The 21,854-nt window shown below is 36.6% G+C and overlaps 1 protein-coding gene across 1 annotated transcript in view; it reads left to right on the top strand.

Moving 5' to 3' along the window:
• Positions 1-21,854, top strand: part of AATF (apoptosis antagonizing transcription factor) — a 107,273-nt gene that overhangs the window by 14,333 nt on the left and 71,086 nt on the right. Inside the window, exon 5 of the mRNA XM_069078118.1 lies at positions 19,756-19,870. Coding sequence (XP_068934219.1) covers positions 19,756-19,870 — 115 coding nt within the window. The remainder of the gene's footprint in view (positions 1-19,755; positions 19,871-21,854) is intronic.

Consider the following 21,854-nt stretch of genomic DNA (forward strand, 5'->3'; position numbering starts at 1 on the left):
ATTGTTCAACATCTTTCCTGTAAAAATTTAATGGACTCAGATAATAATCAAGTCACTCCTAAGGTTGCCAGCCTTCCCTTTTCTAAACTAAAGCTCTTTTGCTCCTTTAATCTTTTCTTATAGCACCTACTTTTCATTCACCTGTCTTGGGAAAGTGTTTGTCCCCCTTTCACTCAACCCCCTACCCCCAGGAATGGATGGTGGGATATATATTTCTTTCATGTGAGTTAGGGGTGCCATATATATTGGAAAGAACTTCTTTTTAATTTCTTACATGTGAGTAGCGGTGCCATTTAAGTGTATCCTCCAGAAAAAGAGCCCTCAAAGATAAGTTAACAGCTTAACAGTAGTGTTCGTTGCTTGTCCTCAACAACGCTATTAAAGTCCAGTACAGTGAAACTATGACACAGGTATTTGCCATCAGATAATTACAAAGGAGCAGCTAGGTGGAATAGAGCCTGGGCCTGGAGTCTGGAAGAATGTGACCTCAAACACTTTCCTAGCTTCCCTGGGCAAGTCACTTAACCCCTACCTGCATAAAACTGGAAAAGGAAATGGCAAATAATTTTAGTATCTTTGCCAAGAAAACCCCATGGACAGTTGATCTGCAGGGTCACGAGGAGTCAGACGTGACTGAACAACAACAAATTGTAGAACACTGGCCTTTGTCCAAGAAGCTTGGCTTTATTGGTGAACTCCATGTCCGTAGAAAAGAAATCCTGGTATTCTGACCCTTTTGCGTGTCCTGGACCCCTTTGGTAGTTTGGTGAAGACTTTGGAGCCCTAAATTCTCAGAATCTTGTTTATAAAGGCATTTTAAAAAGGTGAATTTCAAAGGAAACCATGTTTTAAAATATAAGGTCTTGGTCCTCAGGTTGACAACTCGTCATCTAAAGCAGTTGCCATATTAGTCTGATGACAGTTCTCCTAGAAGTTAGTTGAACTGTGGTAGATTACTAGCATTTATATATATAGTACTTTAAATCTTGTAAAGTGCTTACAAATGTGGCCTCATTGTTGATCCTCTCAAAGAGACAAGGAAACTAAGACAGTGATTAAGTGACCCTTGCTCCCGGATCATAACAGCTGATAAGTATCTGAAGTTAGATTTGAACTCAGGTCTTCTGATTCCAAGTCCAGAGCTTTAACCATGGCATCTCCTAGCTACTTCCTTATACTTACTCTATTGGGGGCAGGTTACCATTTGGCACATTGTTGTGAATTAGCTCTTTGTTAATTGTTGGATCCCCTCAGCTATATGGAGAAGGCTGTCCTGGTGATACTGGCTATCCTGCTTGGTTGGCCAGGACAGTGTTTCTCTCTATAGATTTGACAAACTTAGTGTCTTTTCTTGGTATGTTGACAGGTTTCTTTTTATTTGTGAGGCCTCTTATTTTGTAGGTATCAATCCATAAGCATTTATTAAGTGCTTACTGTGTACCAGGCACACTGCTAGGCCTTAAAAACACAAATACAATGAATGAAACAATTCCTTTTTGTAAAGAGTTTACATTTTAATGAGAGAATGAATTAATATCTTATGGAACTGAAATCCCTCTAGTATAGCAAACTTTTCTTCTTCCTGTTTTGTACAAAGCCCTATTTCCTTCTTAATTTACTCTGTTTCCTTAGAATTTTTTACACCTGTTTTCCCACAATGCTCCACTCATTTCTACACCCTTCTTTTCTTTAACAGGAACATTTTTAGGAAGGGTAGATTCCTAGATAATTCTTGGGGGTCTCTCTCTTATGGTAATGGACAAATGATACAGTATTTCTAGGGATAGAGGAATGGGCTATATTAACCCACAGTGGCATTTCTGCTCAAAAAAATATCTCTTTAGCTTTAAAACCTTCCCCAGAAGAGAATAATAGATTACACACAGCTTCCGGATTTTGATGTGGGTTAGTACTGAAAAATGAGATGTCTTTAAACTCCTTTTCCCTCTTTTTTTGATAAGTGATATAATGTGGTTTGGACACTCAGAGATTCCTGAGATTCCAGGTTCTGGTTGATGATTTACTGCAAAATTGCTTATAAATTGAAGTAGAAAATGTTTTGCAGACCTGGCAGCTTTCTGGCTTCACACCCATTTGTCACCCAGCATTTCCCTTTGTGTATAGAACAAGAATTAATTAGGCTGCACTGCAGGAAAAGTTTATGGCTATAATTTATATAGGATGAATTTCTTTTTAAAGAGACAGCCTTGCTTTGTTTGTACCTTTATTTGTACGTGTGTGTGTGTGTAGTTGTACACATGCATATGGGAAATGGATATGCGCATGAGCATTTTTTCTCCATTAGAGTACTTGAAGATGGGACTTTATGAGCTTTGGAGTTGGAGACCTTTTATTCTTTGCTTAGTGGAGAGAAGCTTCAGGATTTGAGGAAGTAGATTGATGCTTTTAAAAAAAGAGTAGTTACTTTGTAATTACGCTGTGTGTGTGTGTGTTGTGTTCGTGTATGCGTGCACATGCATGTTGAATTCTGGCTACATTCATACTAACAAACACTCGGGTTTAGTTTCTCCTTGTAGATATTGGTCAGAAGTCTGATTGGAAAAGAGCTTTGTATTCTAGGACCATTATCTCCCAGCCTCTTCCATAACCTGAGCTTCTGCCTTTTCTTAGGGTCTTGCTCATTCAATTAATGTTTTCATAATCAATGCAAGTCAGAACTTGCAATTTGTTCCTGATTTGCACATTAAAGAGCTCCATTAATTAAGAATCCTGGTGTTTGGCATGTTCCCGCAGGATCTGTGCATTATTTACACGGTAAAAGTACAAGATGCAAGTTTCCCAGTTGGAGGGGTGATGGCTGTTAATCCTGCCTTTTTTTTCTTGGTGAATAACAATTCTTTCCCAACTCATTGAAACTCCTCAGGGATTTACAGTTCCAAAATAGGAACAAAATGATCCAAGTGAGAGAATCACAATGGAACTGTAGAAAATGAATTATTTGTTTAAGGGGAAGGGGGGTGGGGACCTCTGGAGAAAGGTTCATAAAAGTGGTTTGTTTTTAACTTGTATTAATTCCTCCAACTTAGCCAAATGTGCAAATCACATAATTGTTCTCATCACTGAATTTGCAAAGATTTTTCTTTTTTAGTATTAGTGTGAATAGCATATGAAAGACAACTTTATTAAATCATGGTCCCAGCAATCTCTCTGAGTTTATTATCCTATGATCTATCTAGGAACCAAAAGGTACCTGTTCACTAGAAATAAGTGAGTTATTAGATTCAAGGCATTTACATATACCATTCTTATTTAGTGATTGCTTTTGAAGAGTGTCACTCTAACATGTTTGTTTGGATTGTACCTCTTTCTGTCACTATTTCTGTTTCATCTTGATATGTGGGAGATCATCTACAGTGGGTCAAAGCTTGAGATCAAGCCACTCATGGGAAGCAGGAATGCCTAGTGTTTGGCAGACAAACTGTATCTGTCTATAAATTACAGCCCTCTAAGCATGTATAAAAAATATATATATATTTATATAATATATAAAAAATATATATTATAAAGCCCACCTAAAAATTCTCAGTTATAAAGTATTTTTTGTAGGACATGGGGAAATATTTTTTTCTCTGATCCTCGCAAGCTTGTGTGGGACTTGCCTTAATTGGCTCATACATCTCTTCCATTAATTTTAAAACCAGAATTATAGGAGAGAAGGGGGGGGGAAGCATATATTTGGTGTAGCATTGCTATGGAACCTTAGAGGAAGCCTGTATGACTCGAAGCATTTGTTACATAGTGTGTGTGTGTTTGTGTGTGTTGGCCAGTCTTCCAAAGGTGTGTTTGTTGTACTTGAACTGCACTTGACCTTAAGCTTAACTTCCTTGGGGATTATTTTATGACCTAGACATATTATTGGAGTGCTCTCTTTAGAATATGGACTGAGATTTACCAGATGCTGTCTTTGGGGAACAAACTGGCCATTTGGTGTGGGATAAGGGAACAAAATAAGAAATCTGACTTATACTGATTTGAGAAACTGTTCATCTAGTCAGTAACTTTTTAGTTTTGACCTGCGCTTTACACATGTTATACTCATTTGGATAAGGGTGTAGATAACAGTTCTGGTGTCCTCAGGGAATTAAGGAGTTTTATTCATGGGAGCCCACTCAAAAGAGGCTATAGACAGTGAAGATGAGTATAGGAATTGTTATTCTCTTCTCTTTGTATCTGGTATATAGTAGAGTGATAGGGACTGGACTTGTGATTTCATTGGTATATCAAACTCTCTGGATGTGGAAATTTCCCTCCACTTTTTCAGATTGGCACCTTCTCCTCAACTTAAAGTCTTTGAGAGTTGTCTTAGATCATTGAAAGGTTCTATGACTTGTCCAAAGTCACACAAATAGAGTTGACATTGAACCTAGGTCTTCCTTGCTTGGAAGCTTGCTTTCTCTATCCATGCCACTATATCTATATAATAAGCACTCAATAATTACTGGTTAAATTAAATTGTATGTTTTAGTCAAGGTTCTTTGAAGAATAATAATGATGAAGGGCTGTAAGAATGGGGAGGGACAAAAGACCAGAGATTTAGGTGCAGTGTAACATTATAATTGTAGCAGATTTTAATACATTGCTATTTTTATGAAGCACATTTATGTTCTCAATAAATATGAAGTGACCTTGAGTGATCCTCTGATCCATCTCCTTGTCTGCAAGCAGGCAAATTCTTTAGTTATCAGGGACAGGTCTTTTTTTGTTGTTGTTTCTTTCCTTTTTTTTTTTTTTTAACATCTTTAGGGACAAAGGATCTGTGACTTCATTTGGGTAATTCATTCCGATCTTCTGTCATCCTGTTCAGTGTTATCTGGCTGAAATTTCCCATTTTCATTTTAACTTCTTTCTTTTTATTTGAGTTTTTGTGGGTATTGACAACTGCTTGGTTTCCTTTCATGAAAACTCTTCTTTTTCTTAAATACGTGAAGTTACTCTTTAGCTTTCTCTTTAACAAAGTAAATAGTTCTTTAAAATATAGATACTTTGGGATTTCATATCACCTTTATTTCCTAATAAAATTTATCTTCATTCCAGAGAACCATCACTTAGAATGAAAAAAAAAGTGAAAAAAAGTTCTGCAAAATTAATTGAAACATCAGAAAAGGCCATTATCACCTATAGTGTTGCACATCCACTTGAAGGTATTCATACTTCTTCAAACAAAAGAGAAAAGTGCTTTCTCATCTCTTTTTTGGGACCAAACTTGGTCATTATAGTTTTTAAAAATAAGTTTTTTATTTCTGTCTTTTGTTTTTACATTATTTACATTTCCAAGTTGTCTCCCTCTCTTTTTTCTCAGAGAGGCATCACTTATGACAAAGAATACAAAAAGAACCCCAAAACTATTCAGCAGAACCAGCTACCTAACACATTGAAAACAGTCTGACACCAAGTGACCAGTCTCTACAGAGAAAAAAAGGAAGTTTCCTATTTCTTCTTCAGAACCAAGCATAGTCATAATTTTGTAGCATTCAGTTTTAAATTTTGTTGCTGTTCTTTCCATTTACATCATTTTAGTCATCGTGTATATTATTTTCCTGGTTCTGCTTATCATTTCACTTTTCATCAGTTTGGATCTTCCTATGTTTCTTTGTATTGATCGTTTCTTACAGTATAGTAAAATCCTTTTATATTCACATACTGTTTATCCATTTCCCTATTGACAGGTGTCTACTTTGTTTCTAGTTTTTTGCTACTATAAAAAGTGCTGCTGTAAATATTTTTATATATATGAGACTTTTTAAAAAATCATTGACCTCTTTGAAAGAGGGGCCTAGAAAGTGGAATTTTGGAGTCATAGGCTGTGGATATACAGTCACTTTTTAGCATAATTTCAAATTGTTTTCCAGAATAGTTAGAGCAATTCACAGCAACAGTGGTTTAGTTGACCTTCTTTCCCTAGCTCCTCAGACATTGATCATTCCCATCTTTTGTCATCTTTGCTAATTTTGGGGTTGTGAAGTGAACTTAATTGTTGTTTTGACTTTCATTTGTCTTATTAGTGATTTTGAATATTCTTTCATATGGTTGTTAGTATTGCATTTCTTTTGAGAACTATTCCTGTCTTTTGATTTCTTATCTCTTTGGGAATGGCTTTTGGTTTTTTATGTTTCTATTAGTAGTCTATATATTTTGAATATTATAATTAGAAATTATTGATACAATAATTATTAGCAATATTTGATACAAATGTTTTCCCATTTGATATCACTTTCCTTCTTACTCTAGTTGCTTTAATTTTGTTTGTACAAAAGCATTTCAATTTCTTGAAATTATCTATTTCATCATTTTTAATTACCTTTATTCCTTGTTTTGTTAAATATTCATTCCCTAAGACCTGTATGAACTAATGCAAAGTGAAGAGAGCAGTACCAGGAGAACATTCCACAAATAATAGCAATATTATAAAAATAATCAGTTTTGAAAGTCTTACTAACTAATCGACACAAAACCCCACAACAATTCCAAAGGACTCATGATGAAACCTACTATCCACCTCCATCAGAGAACTGAAGGGCTTAAGTTCTTATTGAAGCATATTTTGTTTTTTGTCTTTAGTTTTTTTTTTTTTTTGGTGGAGGTGGAGGTTTGTAGGGAAAACCTAGCTAATGCTTCGTATGACTATATATTTGTAATAGGCTTTTTTTTCCCTTGCCTTCTCATTGGGGAGTGGTAGAGGGAGGAAGAGAATTTGGAAATGTGGGAAAAAAGAATAAGAAAGTCTCTGTGCTTTAAAAAAATAAGTAAATAAAAATGAAAAAATTAAAAAATAATTCTACCCTAGCCACTGTAAGGTGGTACATGACAATATCAGTAGGTGGAGGGGGGGAAAACCTTTGACAAAGTATAACATTTATGCTTTAAAAACCCCTTGCAAAACATACTAGCAACTTTAAAAAATATAATTAAAAGGTACTTATGCAAAAGTTAACATTGTATACAGTGGAGAAACACTCTAGTATGTTTTGCAAGGGGTTTTTATAGCTTAATTTTTTTTTTTTTTTTAAAGCAACCGGGGTTAAGTAACTTGCTCAAGGTTACACGGCCAGTTATTTCTGGGTGTGGTGCTGAGTGTCTGAGCCCGGGATTCGATCTCCAGGTCGTCCCAACACTGGAGCCGGTACTCTTACTCACTGAGCCACCTGGCCGCCCCTAAGCAATTGGGGTTAAGTAACTTGCTCAAGGTTACACGACCAGGTGCTTCTGGGTGGGTGCTAAGTGTCTGAGCCTGGGATTCGATCTCCAGGTCTTCTCAACACTGGAGCCGGTGCTCTTACTTGCTGTGCTACCTGGCCGCCCCTAAATGAATATATATTAAAAGCAGAGATACTTTCTTTTCCTTTCTGTTGTTTGATGAAAAATGCCAGGAATAGAAATAAAAGAAGGAAATTCTTGTAAAGAGGCAAAGGAGAGACAAAACTATTCCTATTTGTTGTTGACATGTTGGTTTACTAGAAAAATCTTAACGGATCAGCAAAGAAACTAACTGAAACAATAGTTTAGTAAAGTAGCAAGATAAAGCAGTAAAAATCAATATATTTCTATATAGAAATAACAAAATCCAGAAGGGAATAATAGAAAGGGAAGTCTCAGCCAAAATAACCACAAAATGAACTAGGTAGTCAGTCTGTCAAAGCACACTTAGTATTTATGTCAGTACAGTTATGAAATGCTTCTTTAAGAAATAAAAGGTGGGGCATCTAGGTGGCTCAGTGAATAGAATAGCAGCCCTGGAGTCAGGAGGACCTGAGTTCAAATGTGACCTCAGACACTTGACACACTTACTAGCCATGTCACTTTGGGCAAGTCACTTAACCCCAATTGCCCTCCAAAAAACAAAAAAGAAATAAAAGGTAATGGAGATACCTAGAGATATTTAGTTAGTGCTCATGACTGAGTTATATCAATATAGTAGTGACAGTACAACCAAAATTAATTTATAGCTTCAATGTTATACCACGGAGATATTTTTTAATAGGGCTAGACAAAATAATCATTTATTTGGAAGAACAAAAAAATCTTAAGTATCAAGGGAAACAATGAAGAAAAAAAGTAGGAATGGAGGAGAAATAGTACTTTCAGTAAAGCACTAATCAACAAAAATGTTTGGTACTCATTAAAAATAGAAAAATAGATCAAATGGAATTGACTAGACAAGGAAGAATAAGAGACAATTGGACTTAATTCCGTGAATAATAAGCTTGAAAACTTAAATTACCTAGAAAAGGACTCCCATATTTGACAAAAATTGCTGGGAAAACTGGAAAGAAGTCTAACAGAAATTAGGTTTAGATCACCATATTATACCATATACCACAGTAAACTCAAGATGTATACATGATTTGACTATTAAAGGTTATGCCTTTTTTTTAAAAGGTTATGCCAGTTTTAAAAGTACATGCCAAAAGGGATAACCTTCATCTGTCATTTGTGCCTTCATAAATATCAAGCAGCAGTTCTATTTTTATTTTTTAAAAATTTAACTTAATTTTAATTTTAAACATGATCAGATTCTTCCCCAGAGTAGTGAACTTGAAGCAGAAAAGAATGAATTATTATATAAAACTCTTCCTAATCCACATGATTCATTTTATTTTTCTGTATCTCAGTTTAACCCATTAAATAGAGATAACTTGATGCCAATAATATTCTTTGCGAGAGCATTTTTAAGGAGTAGCTGATAAATTATAATGGTCTTTGTATTTGCAAAGTGTCAAGCATATCAAAATGGCTTTGAGGATCTCCGGAGAAGTTCTTGCATCTTATATACCATGGCATGTTTGAAATCTAACAAAAGGCCTCCAGCTTTATTCTGGATACCAGGGAAAGGGAGAGTACCTCTAGCCATTCTGATTCCTTGCTCGTGTGCAGCTTTGGAATGGATATAGCAAGAATGCTTTAGAAGGGATTTGTTCTAAGTCCATAGACCTTTTTCTTTTCTTTCTTTCTTTTTTTTTTTTTTTGGAGACTGTGTTCACTATTTTGCCATAAGTACAGCAGCCACAGACTGGACTGATCCATTGCTGACCTGCATGGAAATTTTGATTAACTCTATTTCTGACTTATGCAAGTTTGCCTCTCCTAAAGCAGCCTTCGGGCTCCTCACTCTGGTTCCAAACTCGGTACCAACATCCACACCCTATAGAGTTTAGTCCTACTGCAGCTCAGAACTCATGAGCTCAAAACAGTCCATCAACTTTAACCTTTCCAATAGCAGGGATTACAATTGTGCACCACCATGCCCACCTAAACTTTCATAAATAATGACTTATGAGGTGGATGCAGTGTGCATTTAATGTATGGGAAATTTCAACCTGACCTCATTTGATTCCAGTATTTTTGTGACTCAATAAACAAATGCCCTTATTTTTTAGCTATTTGATATAGGCATTATTTCTCCATTCTAACTGAAAAGTTGAATTTTTATTGTATGCTACCTGTGGGAATTTAAGGTATTTGGTTTCTTTTCCTAAGGAGAATTTCACTAGTTAAAAGTCTGTTTGTTTATGGTTTACAGTATAAAAAAGGAAGATTATTTTTTTAATTTTTATTATTTCATAAAAAGAGAGACAGCCTTACTTTGAATGCATTCTGATTTTCTTCCTAATAGGCTCCTCTAGATATGAAGTTTAAGCCATTACTTTTAAATATACTGGGATATCACAACCCCTACATTTTGTGCATTTACTTTGTCCACTTAAAGGGAAAAAGTGTATTTTCTCTTTCAGGAAATAATACTGCCAAGAGAAATGAAGGTGTAGGTACTGCCAAGTTGTAGGTAACAGTGGAGGATTTGGGGGAGTCCATTGATCAGTTAGATTGCTCTGTCCTATAGGGCTTGTTAAGGATTTATTGATACACTCTATCAAGGTGTTTGAGAGAGGTATTCAAGGAAAGCTAAGAAATTCCACAGTTCTTTTCCCTTCTTTGTAAATTCATGCTGGGTCAAAAATTACTGCTTGAGTGGGATGTCCCTCCATAGAACTCAAATGCACCTTATCTATCATGTTTCTTAGTATGACAGTAATGTAAAATGATGAGGATTTTCTTTTCCTTTTTTTGTTAGTGTTCCCTTCCAAACATGTCTTATCATGTGTCCCTTTTGCTTTCTCTCTACTCCTGCCTGCTACCCCCTCCTTTCCTCATTTTCTACTTATAGATTTTATGAAGACTAAAAATAAACTTTCTCCAGAGTCATCTTATATAATTTTAAAATGTCTTGAAATGAATATTTCTTACCTAACTATTTTGCATTTCGAATTAACCACAGGACCCTTTTGGGGTTCAAAGTACCCATGTCAAATTCCTGGTTAGCCCTCCCATTTTAGGAATTTGGTCTCCATGCACCCATGTTGGTTCCCGGTTAAGCAGTTTCTGCTTTGGGGATTGTAAAGCCAGAAAATAACTACACTGCAAAACTCATGGTAGAGTAGTTCAGCTAAATCCATAGTAGCATGTGGTGTGGTGTGATGTGATGTGGTGTGGTGTGTGTGTGTGTATGCACACATGTGTACTTATCTATTATGATAAATAAGAACCTTCCAGTTGAACATACTATGGGAGTAATGAAAACTTGTCCAAATAGCCCACGTTAAGGAATTTGTAACCGGCAGGACTCTTTCATACTGGTTAACGCCATGCTGCTTGGGGAATATAGAACAAGCCCAAACAGTAATACTGACAGAATTCGGAATTATGATACAGTGGAGCCTTCACGTAATTCTTTGTTGAAGAAGTTAGGGCCTAAATGTTAAGGCTTATTGTTATTCTGAGTTGATAATCTCTGCCTTGCTTTAATAATTTTTCCTCATGCCTGGGTAGCCTTCGAGTTGCACAATAATCACTCACACAGCTTTGTAATCAATGCCCAAAGTAATAGGATTCCTCTGGCCACCGGCAATTAATAAATTTGTGTCTTTTTTAAAACACTAGCAAGTCGGGCCTGAAATACGACTGACTGGCTCTCCTCATTTGCATATTTATTGCAGTGGAAAAATTCTTACCAGATGATTGATGCTGAGCCTGCCTCTTGAATTCCAAGCAGCACATTATTATGAAATGAAAAATGCCGGCCATACAGTTGATTAAAGTTGAAGACAGTGGAATCGGTGTTTTTTAAGATTGTGGGAGAATTAAAGGCATATTTTAATAGATGTTGACAAGAAGTGAACTAACAAAAGCAAAGCAAAGGATTTGCTTGAAAAGATTTAATCAAACGTCTTTCTTGGGGGATTAATTGCTGGGGATGACTAGTGCAAGTGGCAGGCTTGTGGATTTGAATGAAAAGTATTGTTCTTAGGCCAACATATTGTGTGTCATTTTGACCTATAGTTTAGCTCCAGTTTCCGAGTTACTTTTAAAGGAGAAAAAAAAATGCCTTGTAATTTGAACATCCTACTAAGCATATATATCTAGCTTAATGAAAACATGTTTTTATGTAGCTATATCCACATATATATTTATATTTTTAAATGCTTATGCACATTTTAAAAAACAGATAAGGTAAGCCTCTTGCTTTTAAAAATACATTCTTCTCACCCCACCCCCCACCTCCACCTCCACCCCCACCCCAACCTCTTCCTTCTCAATCTTCTGGGAACCAGCACTTCCATGATCTTACTCTTATGATCTTAATTGATAAATTGTGTGTGGATGTGTTGAAACTTAAAAAAAAAAAGGCAGGGTATTTAAATGTCCAAAAATTTAGATGAATCAGAAAGCTTCTACAGCTATTGGGTGATAGCATTTTGTACATGAGATGTTTTTTGATATAGGCTGTTGGCATATCAGTAACATGTTACTGAATATTTTAATGGAGGAATCTATGCATACCAGCCTAATGTTTAACTGTAGATCAGTAGCAGATGTTTAATATTGTCTCACCTATACAAAGATGGATTCCATGATAATATACTACCTTACATTTTTACAGAACTTGGTACTTTTCAGAATACATTCACATATTATTAATTCATTCACTTGGTCCTCACATCATTTCTATGAGGTAGCCAGGGCAGGTTGTGTTATCCACACTTTATAGATGAAACTAAGACGCAAAAGAGATTAAATTGACTGGCCCAAGGTGTTGTTGAGCTAGTTAGTGGGAGAGCTAGAATTAGCTGGTCTCCTGCCAGCACTCTTTCTGCTACATTGTACTCTGAATGTTAACCAAGTTGCTTACCAGAGCTTTTTACTGTTGAAGTGAAAAAAATCCAACCTATCTCTCTCCTGTTAAGGGAAGGTCCTCTGGAAATTTGCTTCAGGGGTCTGAAGGTGGCACATAGGATCCCTCTTTTATTGGAGGGTCTTTTATCAAGAAAGAGAACTAAGTCTATGCTTTTAATTGCTTTCTTTCCTGCTAATCACATCTAATCACCACCACATCATAAAGTGGGAAACTAGTGGTGATTGCATTTGTCTGGTACTGTATGTAACAGGCTTTCACTAGCTAGGGGACACTCACTGACACTGTAGGAGTCTCTGCTAGATCTGGGAAAGTTGGAGCCAGTGGCTAGCATGGTTTCCTTCCATGGCCTTGGCACTGGAAGGGAAAGATAGTTTAACATTTTAACATGTCTTCACCTTATTAGGCCACTAGTGACATTAGCTTTGATAAACTTTTTTTTTTCCTTTAGTGGGGGTGGAGTTTGAAGAGCAGAATGACGGATTTCATCTCTGGTGGGCCTCCTGACACTTTGATGCATGGCAGTGCTATCCCTGAATGGAGCTTAAATACTCCAGGGCTACTTTTTGACTGGGTGAAGGGGTGTATAAAATGAGAACATATGAGAGAGTATTAACAGAAAGGCGTTCTTTGATTTACCGATAGTGACTCTCAGCTTTCTTGTTGGATTGATATGCTGTCGAATAATATATCTGCAGTAAGTAGTCTTTTTTTACTTGAACTTTTTTTATTTGGCTTGAACAAAATTAAGAGTCTTGTGAAGTATTTGAAAGTGGCCTTAAAAGTTAGGGCTTTGCTATGGAGGCCTTCATAATTCTCAGATGTACTACATGTAAAAATTAGAGTTTGGATGTGATATTTAGGGGAAGCAGCCTCAAACTGGCCACGTTGTCCTGTGACTTGTGCCCCATCTGACTCGTTTCCAGATTTTAGGTAGTGACATATAGAAAGGCAACAAATTTGAGCTCTTGTTCCTGACAAACTCAGGAAGGCTGGGGAACCTGAATAGATATTAGTCTGTGTACAGAGATGAACTGAACTGAATATGGTAGTGGTCATTCCTGATCCTGGAAGATTTTATAGGGCTCTGCATTTGCAAAGCCAAGTCACATTTTTCCTATAAATGTATATAATACTTTCCTGTAAAAAGTATATAACTTCACACATACACAACACCTCTGGAGAGGAGAGGCATAGTAGCTAGGCACTTTTATAAAAATTTGAATGAGAACTAGTTTTTTTCCTGACCATTCCAGCTGATCCCATCTCTACCCTCCCACCCCCAGTGTGCTTTTTTTCCCTTTATTTTTTATCTAATTACTGTAAATGCTTTAAGAACTAGGAGCCACTGTAGATTCTCCAGTTAATTGAGAGATTTTCAGCTTTTCCTCTACAGATAAGCACTAGTGGCTAGATATTTTTAAATAATTGTTTGCATCCTTCCCATTTCCTTTATGTTCCTTGAATATTTTTTCCTTCTATTTTTCATAAATTAGCATATGTTTTATTCTAGAGTCTAGATTCTTAGAATAGTTTTTGCCTTTAAAATAGAAATATTAATTTTTTTCTCTCTTATGTCTTTGTCTCTCTTCTTTAACTCTACTTGTTTCTTTCTCTTCAGTTCTATTCTGAAGATTAGGTTTGAGAACAAGAAGTTGAGAACTTTGGTTGCATGTAAATAAGCATTTTGATTTGTTCAGTTCATATTTATTATAAACCGACAGTATGTATGGTGCTGATTGCTAAAGTACAGGAAGTGGTACAGAAAATAGAACAGATAGGCTCTGCTCGTAGGAAGCTTTTAATGTAATAAAGACAGTTAAAAATGAACAAGCCGCTTTTACATGCAAGGGCAATACAGTCCTTTATAATTTTAATTTTTTAAGTTTATGAATTCATCACTTTAAGGACTTCTGCAGTGAGATACTTTCTAACAGTGTGGATAGCATCTGTTCTACAACTTACAGTCTTACAGAGCTGCCAGGGGCTCAGAGAAGTTAAGTCATTTACCCAGTGTGTGTCAGAGACTGAACTTGAACACATCTCATCCTGACTGAGGCTATCTCTCTCTGCACAGGTGTCATTTTATTATTATTATTTTTTTGCCTTTTGAAGGGCAGTTGGGGTTAAGTGACTTGCCCAAGGTCACATGGCTAGGTGTTTTGTGTCTGTGTGTTAAGTGTCTGAGGCCGGATCTGAACCCAGGTCCTCCTGACTCCAGGGCCGGTGCTCCAGTCACTGCGCCATCTAGCCGCCCCCTGAGAGCTGTCATTTTAAAGTGACTAAGGGCAAGTCATTCTGAGCCTCAGTTTCATTATCTGTAAAATGGGACTGATAATACTACCTACCTAACTACCTCACAAGATTGTTGTGAGAAAAGCACTTTGTAAAACTTACAGCACTAACTGTATACAAATGAGTTCTTATTGTAAGAAGAGTAATAACCAGGCTATAGAACTCCTGGAGACATCTCCAACTTAGCATGTCCAAAGCAGAATTTATTAGTTTTTCTTTGAGACCTTCTCTTTTCCCAAATGTTCTTATTTCTCTGGAAAGCACCACCAGGACTGTAACCTTGGCATTATCTTCAGCTCCTCAGGTCTCCCTCAATTGCCAAATCTTGCCATTTCTACCTCTTACATCTTGATCTCTTCTCTGCTTATTTTTCTATTATAGGTCAGATCCTCATCACTTTTCATCTAAATTGTTATAATGACCTCCTAATGGGCCTCCTTGTCTCTTTCCACTCCAGTTCATCCTGCACATAGCTGCTAATGTGATTTTCCTTAAATGAAGATCTGATTATCTTGCTCCCTTATTCAGACTCCTGTTGACATGACTTCCCCTCTTGTACTCTCTGATGCAGCCAAACTGACCTCTTTCTACTTGTCCTCACACATGATACTATACTTCCTCTTTCTGCCTTTGCGCTGTCAGTTCCCATGCCTAGAACTGACTTCTTCCTCACCTCCACCTCATAAAATTCATCTCTTCATTCAAGATGGAGCTCAGGCACCACCTCTTACATGAAGCCTTTTCTGATCCCCAACTGGCAGCTGCCCTTCCTATCAATCTACTTTGTATTTATAAACTTTTATTTATTCTGTGTATATTTATATATGTACTTCTATTTCTCCCCCATTTGAATGTACACTTCTTCCACGTAGGTATTGTTTTCATTCTTTGTATTTGTATCTCCAGTGCCTTGTACTGTGCTAGGCATATAGTAAGTGCTTAATAAATGTCCCTACAATTAATAAATGTTGAGTGAGTGATTGATTGATTGATTTGATCAAAATGTTCTTTATTTCCTTCTGTTCAGTCTGGGAAGGTTTTTTGGAGTAGGTGAGAGTTTAAGTGTATTCAAAAAATTTTTTGTTAAGTTTTTTTTTATTCTGGATTTAATAAAGAACCAAAAAAGAACATTTCCATGTACAAAGTGAAACAGAAAAAAGATTATTTGTGGAACTGAGACTCTCTCTTCTGTACAGCATGCTTTAAAATGCATACACATATAATAAATTCAGCGCATTACTTTGAAAACTGTCCTGCTTGTTGATTTCCTTCTGAGCTTCTTTTGGTACATTCCCTTTCATTAAGAAAAAATGCTTCAGTGAGCACTTCTTTTCTTTTGTTGGCAGTACTATTACTTAGCTTCCCTCTCCACCCAAATACTCAAATACTCTCCCACCAGCAAAGAAAGAAAAACACAATCCTTTTGGCAAGTAGCAAGAAACACCATCCTTCCCCCAAAACATCTACACAGTTGCCATATTCAAAACTTTTATCTCAGTCTGTACCTTGAGTCCACTACCTGTCTTATCGGAACTGGGTAGCAGACTTCCTTATCTCTCTTTTGTAGTCATTATTAGTCATTACTTTAGCCAAAGTTCTTAAAACTTTCCAAGAGTTTTTCCCCCTATAATTTTTTTGTTATATGCAGTCTTCTCCTGGTTTTATTCATTTAAATCTATCAGTTCACCTAAGACTCCCCAAGTTTCTTGGAAACTGTGTTTTTAGTATTTTCTCACAACTATATAATATTCCATTAATTCATATAGCATAATTTATTTAGCCATTCCCCAATTGGTGGACATTCTTTTTGTTTCCAGGCCTTTGCTACAATGAAAAAGAGCTTCTGTAAGTATTTTTACATACAGAGCTTACTAGGTATAAACCTAGTAGTGGTATCGCTAAGTTTATTAATATTTTTCAAGTAAAAATGTTGTTTCTTATGTAGAGGAAAGGAAATGTTCGATGCATTAAGAGATGAAAGATTGTTTCTGCCAGGCTGGTATGGGGGAAAGACTAAGGAGGCTATTTAGGCTGGTATGGGCAAATGGGGCAGATCAGAAACTCAAAAGGAAGGTAGAGCAGACTTAAAGAGGACTTTGAAATCCATGGTTAGAAGATAGTATAGGCTATAGTATATCTAGGGTATGTAGAGAAGAGGGAGTTAATGATGACCTAGGTGAAAGATAATCATTGTGTGGCAAAAATCAGTGACAGTGAGCCTTGAGAGAAAGGGACAAATATCACTGATAATTGTGTGATAAGAATTGATGAGATATGGTGACTCATTGAATATGCAGAGTAAAGGGATCCCCCAAAGGTGTCAGAGATCTTGAAGTTTCAAAAAGAGACATAATAGACATAATAAATATAATAATAAATAGACATAATTTTCAGTGTAGATGATGAAAGAAGAGAAGACATGGAATTCCATTTTTGCTAATGTTGTGTTGGAAGAACATTGGTGTGAATATGGTATGGGGAATAGTGTTCAAGTGGAATTGGATTATAGAGAAGCAGGAGAGTCTGTAGAATGTCATTGATGATAAGCTCTGGCCCTGGGCAAGGAGATGAAGGCATAAGATGCATAGTATATTTAGAGGTGGAAGGGACTTTAAGATTATCTAATCCAACTGCTTCAGGATTAAATTGAAGCCCCCAAAAGTCAAGTAAACATAGCTTGTCCAGAACTGACAAAGTTGGGGCTTAAACACAGGTCTCCTGGGATCTCAGTCCAATGCTCTTTTCACTGTACTAGCCTGCATCTGTTTATGGGTTGAATAACCAGAGATGGGAGAGCCCTTAAAAGGCCTTTTTACAGATGAGGAACTGAGACCCAGAGAGGTGAAGTCAAAAGGGAATAAGCAATAGAGATCAGATCAAAACCCAGATCCTTTGACTCCAAATCCAGCAATCTTTCTACATACTATGCTCAGATCCCTTAACTCTTTTTCATTCTTTGTCCACAGATTTTTACCTCTAGTCTTTAAAAAAAAAATTTTTAGTTCTGAATTCTTTCTTCCCACCTGCCCTTCCTCCATCCATTGAGAAAGCAAGAAAAACAAAACCTATTACAAGTATGTATAGTCAAGGAAAACAAATTCCAGCATTGACTATGTCCAAAAATAGTATGCTTTAGTCTACATTCTGAATCTTATCACCTCTTTATCTAGAGGTGGGTAACATTTTATCATGAGTCCTGTGGAATTATGATTGGTTCCACTATGTTGATCAGAGTTCAAGTTGTTTGTTTTTATAATTTTGTTGTCATTGCATAAATTGTTATCCTGGTTTTGCTCGCTTCACTCTGTATCAGTTCATACAGGTCTTCACAGGTTTTTCTAAAACCATCCCCTTCATCATTTCTTATAGCACAATAGCATTCCACCGGAACTTAATCAACCATTCCCCAGTTGATAGGCACTCCCTCAGTTTTCTGTTCTTTGCCACCACAAAAAGAGCTGCTAGAAATATTTTTTTAATATATGTGCCCCTTTCCTCTTTCTTTTAGCTCGTTGGGGGTATAGACTTAGTAGTGTTATTGTTGGGTCTATGCTCATTTTTAAATTTTTATTTAATTTTATTTTTTTGCTTTTTCTTTTTTGTTAGGGGGGGAAAGTCAGGGCAATTGGGGTTAAGTGACTTGCCCAAGGTCACACAGCTAGTTTTTGTGTTGTGTCTGAGGCTGGAATTGAACTCAGGTCCTCCTGACTCCAGGACCAGCACTCTATTCACTACACCACCTAGCCACCCCTTAGAACATTTTTTTGCATAGATATTGATAACTTGGATTTCTTTCTGTAAAAATTGTTAATATCCTTCAACAATTAACTGGAGCATGGCTCTTATTCTTACACCTTCGAGTCAAAATATTTAGGTATATATCTTAGAAATAAATGAGACTTATTGAGAAACTTGCTGCAAAGGTTTTCTCCACATTTTTACTTCTGATTTTAGCTGCATTGTTTTTGTGCAAAAACTTTTTAATTTTATGTAATCAGATTGTCCGTTTTATCTTTCATGAGCCTTTCTATTTCTTGTTTAGTTATATGACTGGTAGTTTCTTCCATGGTACTCTGATTTGTTTATGATGTCACCCTTCATGTCTAAATCATGTACCCATTAGGAACTTTTCTTGGTATATGATTTGAAATATTGGTCTCTGCCTAGTTTCTGCCTGACTACTTTCTGGTTTCCCAACAGATATTGTTGACTAGTAAGTTCTTGACCCGATATAGCTGAGATCTTTGATATATCCCTTGGCTTAACCAACTAGCTGCCTCATAACTGCAATCTGTTGATAGGCAATGGCACAGTGTAATGATCAGTGTTACGCCTGAAATCAAGAGACCTAATTTTAAATTATAAGACTGATTAGCTATGTGACCATGGGCAAGTCACTTCACCTCATTTTCTTCATCTGTATAGGGTGGTTGTGAAAAAAACCCATAGTTAAAGCGTTAACTATTATAAAAGTGTTATAATAGTGGGGAATTAGGGTTGATTAGAGGAATCAGGTGATGAGGAGGTTTAATCAACTGAGAGTCATTGCTCTTACTGCAAAAACAATTCAAAATCAGGTTTTGCCCTCCAGTTTTATCTTCTTTTATGAATTTCAATAAATTACTTATTGATTAACTGAAAGAATGAAGTTCAAGAATGAAAGAATGATAGTTAAAACTAGAGATAAGTAAGATTCCCAAAAGAAAAGTAGGGGTCTTAGGACAGAGTCCTAGGACATTATAAAGGCAGAGAGACAGATAGTAGGAGAAAATGGGCAAGTCAGACAGCATTTTTAGGGACAAGGAGTTGCAAAACAGATGGTAGAGGAAAATTATTAAGAGGTGAGTGGTAAATCACCAGACAATGATGCTTCAGAAACCAATATTCAAGGAAGAAATGATTAATTCTGGTAATACTAATTTATATATTGATTTTTCATTACAAAATACTTTCTATTATGTCCCCATTGGACTTTATAGTAGTACTTTTGGAAATAGCAGTAGCTTCCTTTTCTAGTTAAGAGGCTTAAGAGAAGCAAAATGACTTTTTTGAGGTCACATAACTAGTCAATGGTAAGAGATGTTGAAGTGAATTATATCAGAGACTTGCTGATATGCACATGGACTATATGCCTTTCTGATTGTATGTGGTTATAAAATAGGAGAATGGCACCCCATTTTCCTTGGTGCCAGAGTTGTGTATCACTTGTTGGGGAATGGTCAGCTTTTGTCGTAATTGTGTGCTCTGTTTCCTAGGCCACAAGGCACTTAAAGCATTGCTTAGGTCATTGGTGGATCTTCAGGAGGAACTACTTTACCAGTATCCAGACACAAGATACCTTGTAGATGGAACAAAACCTAAAGAAGAAAGGTAAAGAGGGAATGGACCTGGGAGTGGGAGTGAGGGGAGTCTGCTCCTCCCTTACTTTCCTGGTAGTATTTTATTATTGGTGAACACAAAACCCTGACCTTTCCATACAGAGAGCAACACCTAATGTTTATGACATCGAATAAGTGTCTGCCTGCATAGAAGACAGGATAGCTTGGGGACTTGCAGATTAGTCAGTACCTGTTCTGTGCAGAGCCCTGAATTAGACATGGGAGAAGTAGAAAGCTTCAGGACTGATCCCTACCCTCATAGCGTTAGTAATCTACATACAAGTCAGGGTTGGAGGAGGGCATGCCTATGGGGAGGCAGAACATAAATAGACATTAATATTACCTAATTTTTTTGAGTTCCAAATTTTCTCCCCACCTATTGAGAAGGCAAGCAAAATGATGCCCATCATACATGTAAAGTTAAGCAAAACATTTCCATAATAACTGTTTTCCCCTCCCCCCCAAAAAGCAAGAAAAATAAAATAGGAAAATATCCTGCTTCAATCTGTACTCAGTTTATCAGCTTTCTGGAGGCGGATAGTATTTTTCATCATGAGTTCTTTGGAATTGTCATGAATGATCATATTGATCAGAATAACCAAATCTTTCACAGTTAATCTTCCTTACAGTATTGTTGTTACTGTGTACAATGTTCTGCTGGTTTTTCTTACTTCACTTTGTATCAATTCATATAAGTCTTCTGGGAGTACTTTTAATAAGCAGTGTGGAGAATGAGTTTGGTAGGCATGGGGACTCATTATAGGAGATCAAAGAAGACTTTTCATGGATGGGGTAGTGTCTGAAGTCAGATTTAAAGGAAGAGTAGAAATTCGAATGAATGAATGAAAGAAAGAAAGAAAAAGCATTTATTAAGCATGTACTGTGTCCCAGGTACTGGGGATGCAAATAAAAAAGCAAAACAGAGTCTGGTTCCAGAGCTGGAAATGGAGGGAGGATTTGTTTAAGCTGCCAGTACAATGGTAAAGTGAAATATGTTTGGAATGTCTAGAGATAGTGGGTCCCATAAAGCACTCATTAGCCTAAGCAGCTTGGGCCCCAGGATGGGAGTTCCAGAACTGAAAGGGAAAGATGGACGCTGGCAAGGCAGGCCTTATAACCATAGGAAAGAGGAAAGAGCAGGTCCTATAGCAGGAAAGTATGTGCATGCTTAGGGGAATTGTTTACCTTCATGGTCTCCAAATATGTGCAGAAGCCTTGCCCAAGATTAGCCTGAGAAGTGTGGATGACAGAGGACTTTACCAGGACAGAGCATATTGGATTTTTAATTTTAGATATTTGCTGTTTAAAAGACTGATTAATTTAGCATCGTGAAGTACCCTGTGGTCCATTACTGTAGAATCTGAATTACCATCTTTTTCAACATGAGGGGGATAATTCTTCTAGAAGATTTTATTTCAACAACTACTCCACTCATATGTCCATCATGTAGAGAGGAATCGCTCCTTTTCAGCTAACTTTATGTTACTCTGCTCCTCACTTCATGCTTGTCTTTTTTCTTCCTTTCCCTGCGTTTATCATAAGGCCATAGGTTTAGCACTGGAAGGGTTTTCTCATCCAGCTGGTGAGGAAGCAAGCGAGAGATGGGAAATGACTTGCACAGGGTCATCTACATAGTAATAAAGGTGCTCAAAAGAGAAGGAGCTGGTCCCCTCTCCTGAATTAGACTGTCAAAACAGTCCCACATTTTCATTTGGACAAAAGTGCTGATATAATTAGCTATCGCAATGTAATACGTGAATATAATGGAATACTATTATAGTGTTGTAAGAAATGAGGAAATAGATTATTTCAAAAAGGCATGACTATACATGAAGAAGAAAAGACTATATATGAATGATATAATCTAACTCACTAATGTTATTAAAAGCCTTTGTCACGTATTTATTTCTATTTCTGGTTTGTTGTACAGTCATTTCAGTGGTGTCTGACTCTTTATGACCCCATTTGGGGTTTTC

The sequence above is a fragment of the Petaurus breviceps genome, unplaced genomic scaffold (genome assembly GCF_028583685.1).
Source record: "Petaurus breviceps papuanus isolate PSGF00001 unplaced genomic scaffold, PetGlider_PUasm1.0 91023, whole genome shotgun sequence".
NCBI lineage: Eukaryota > Metazoa > Chordata > Mammalia > Diprotodontia > Petauridae > Petaurus > Petaurus breviceps.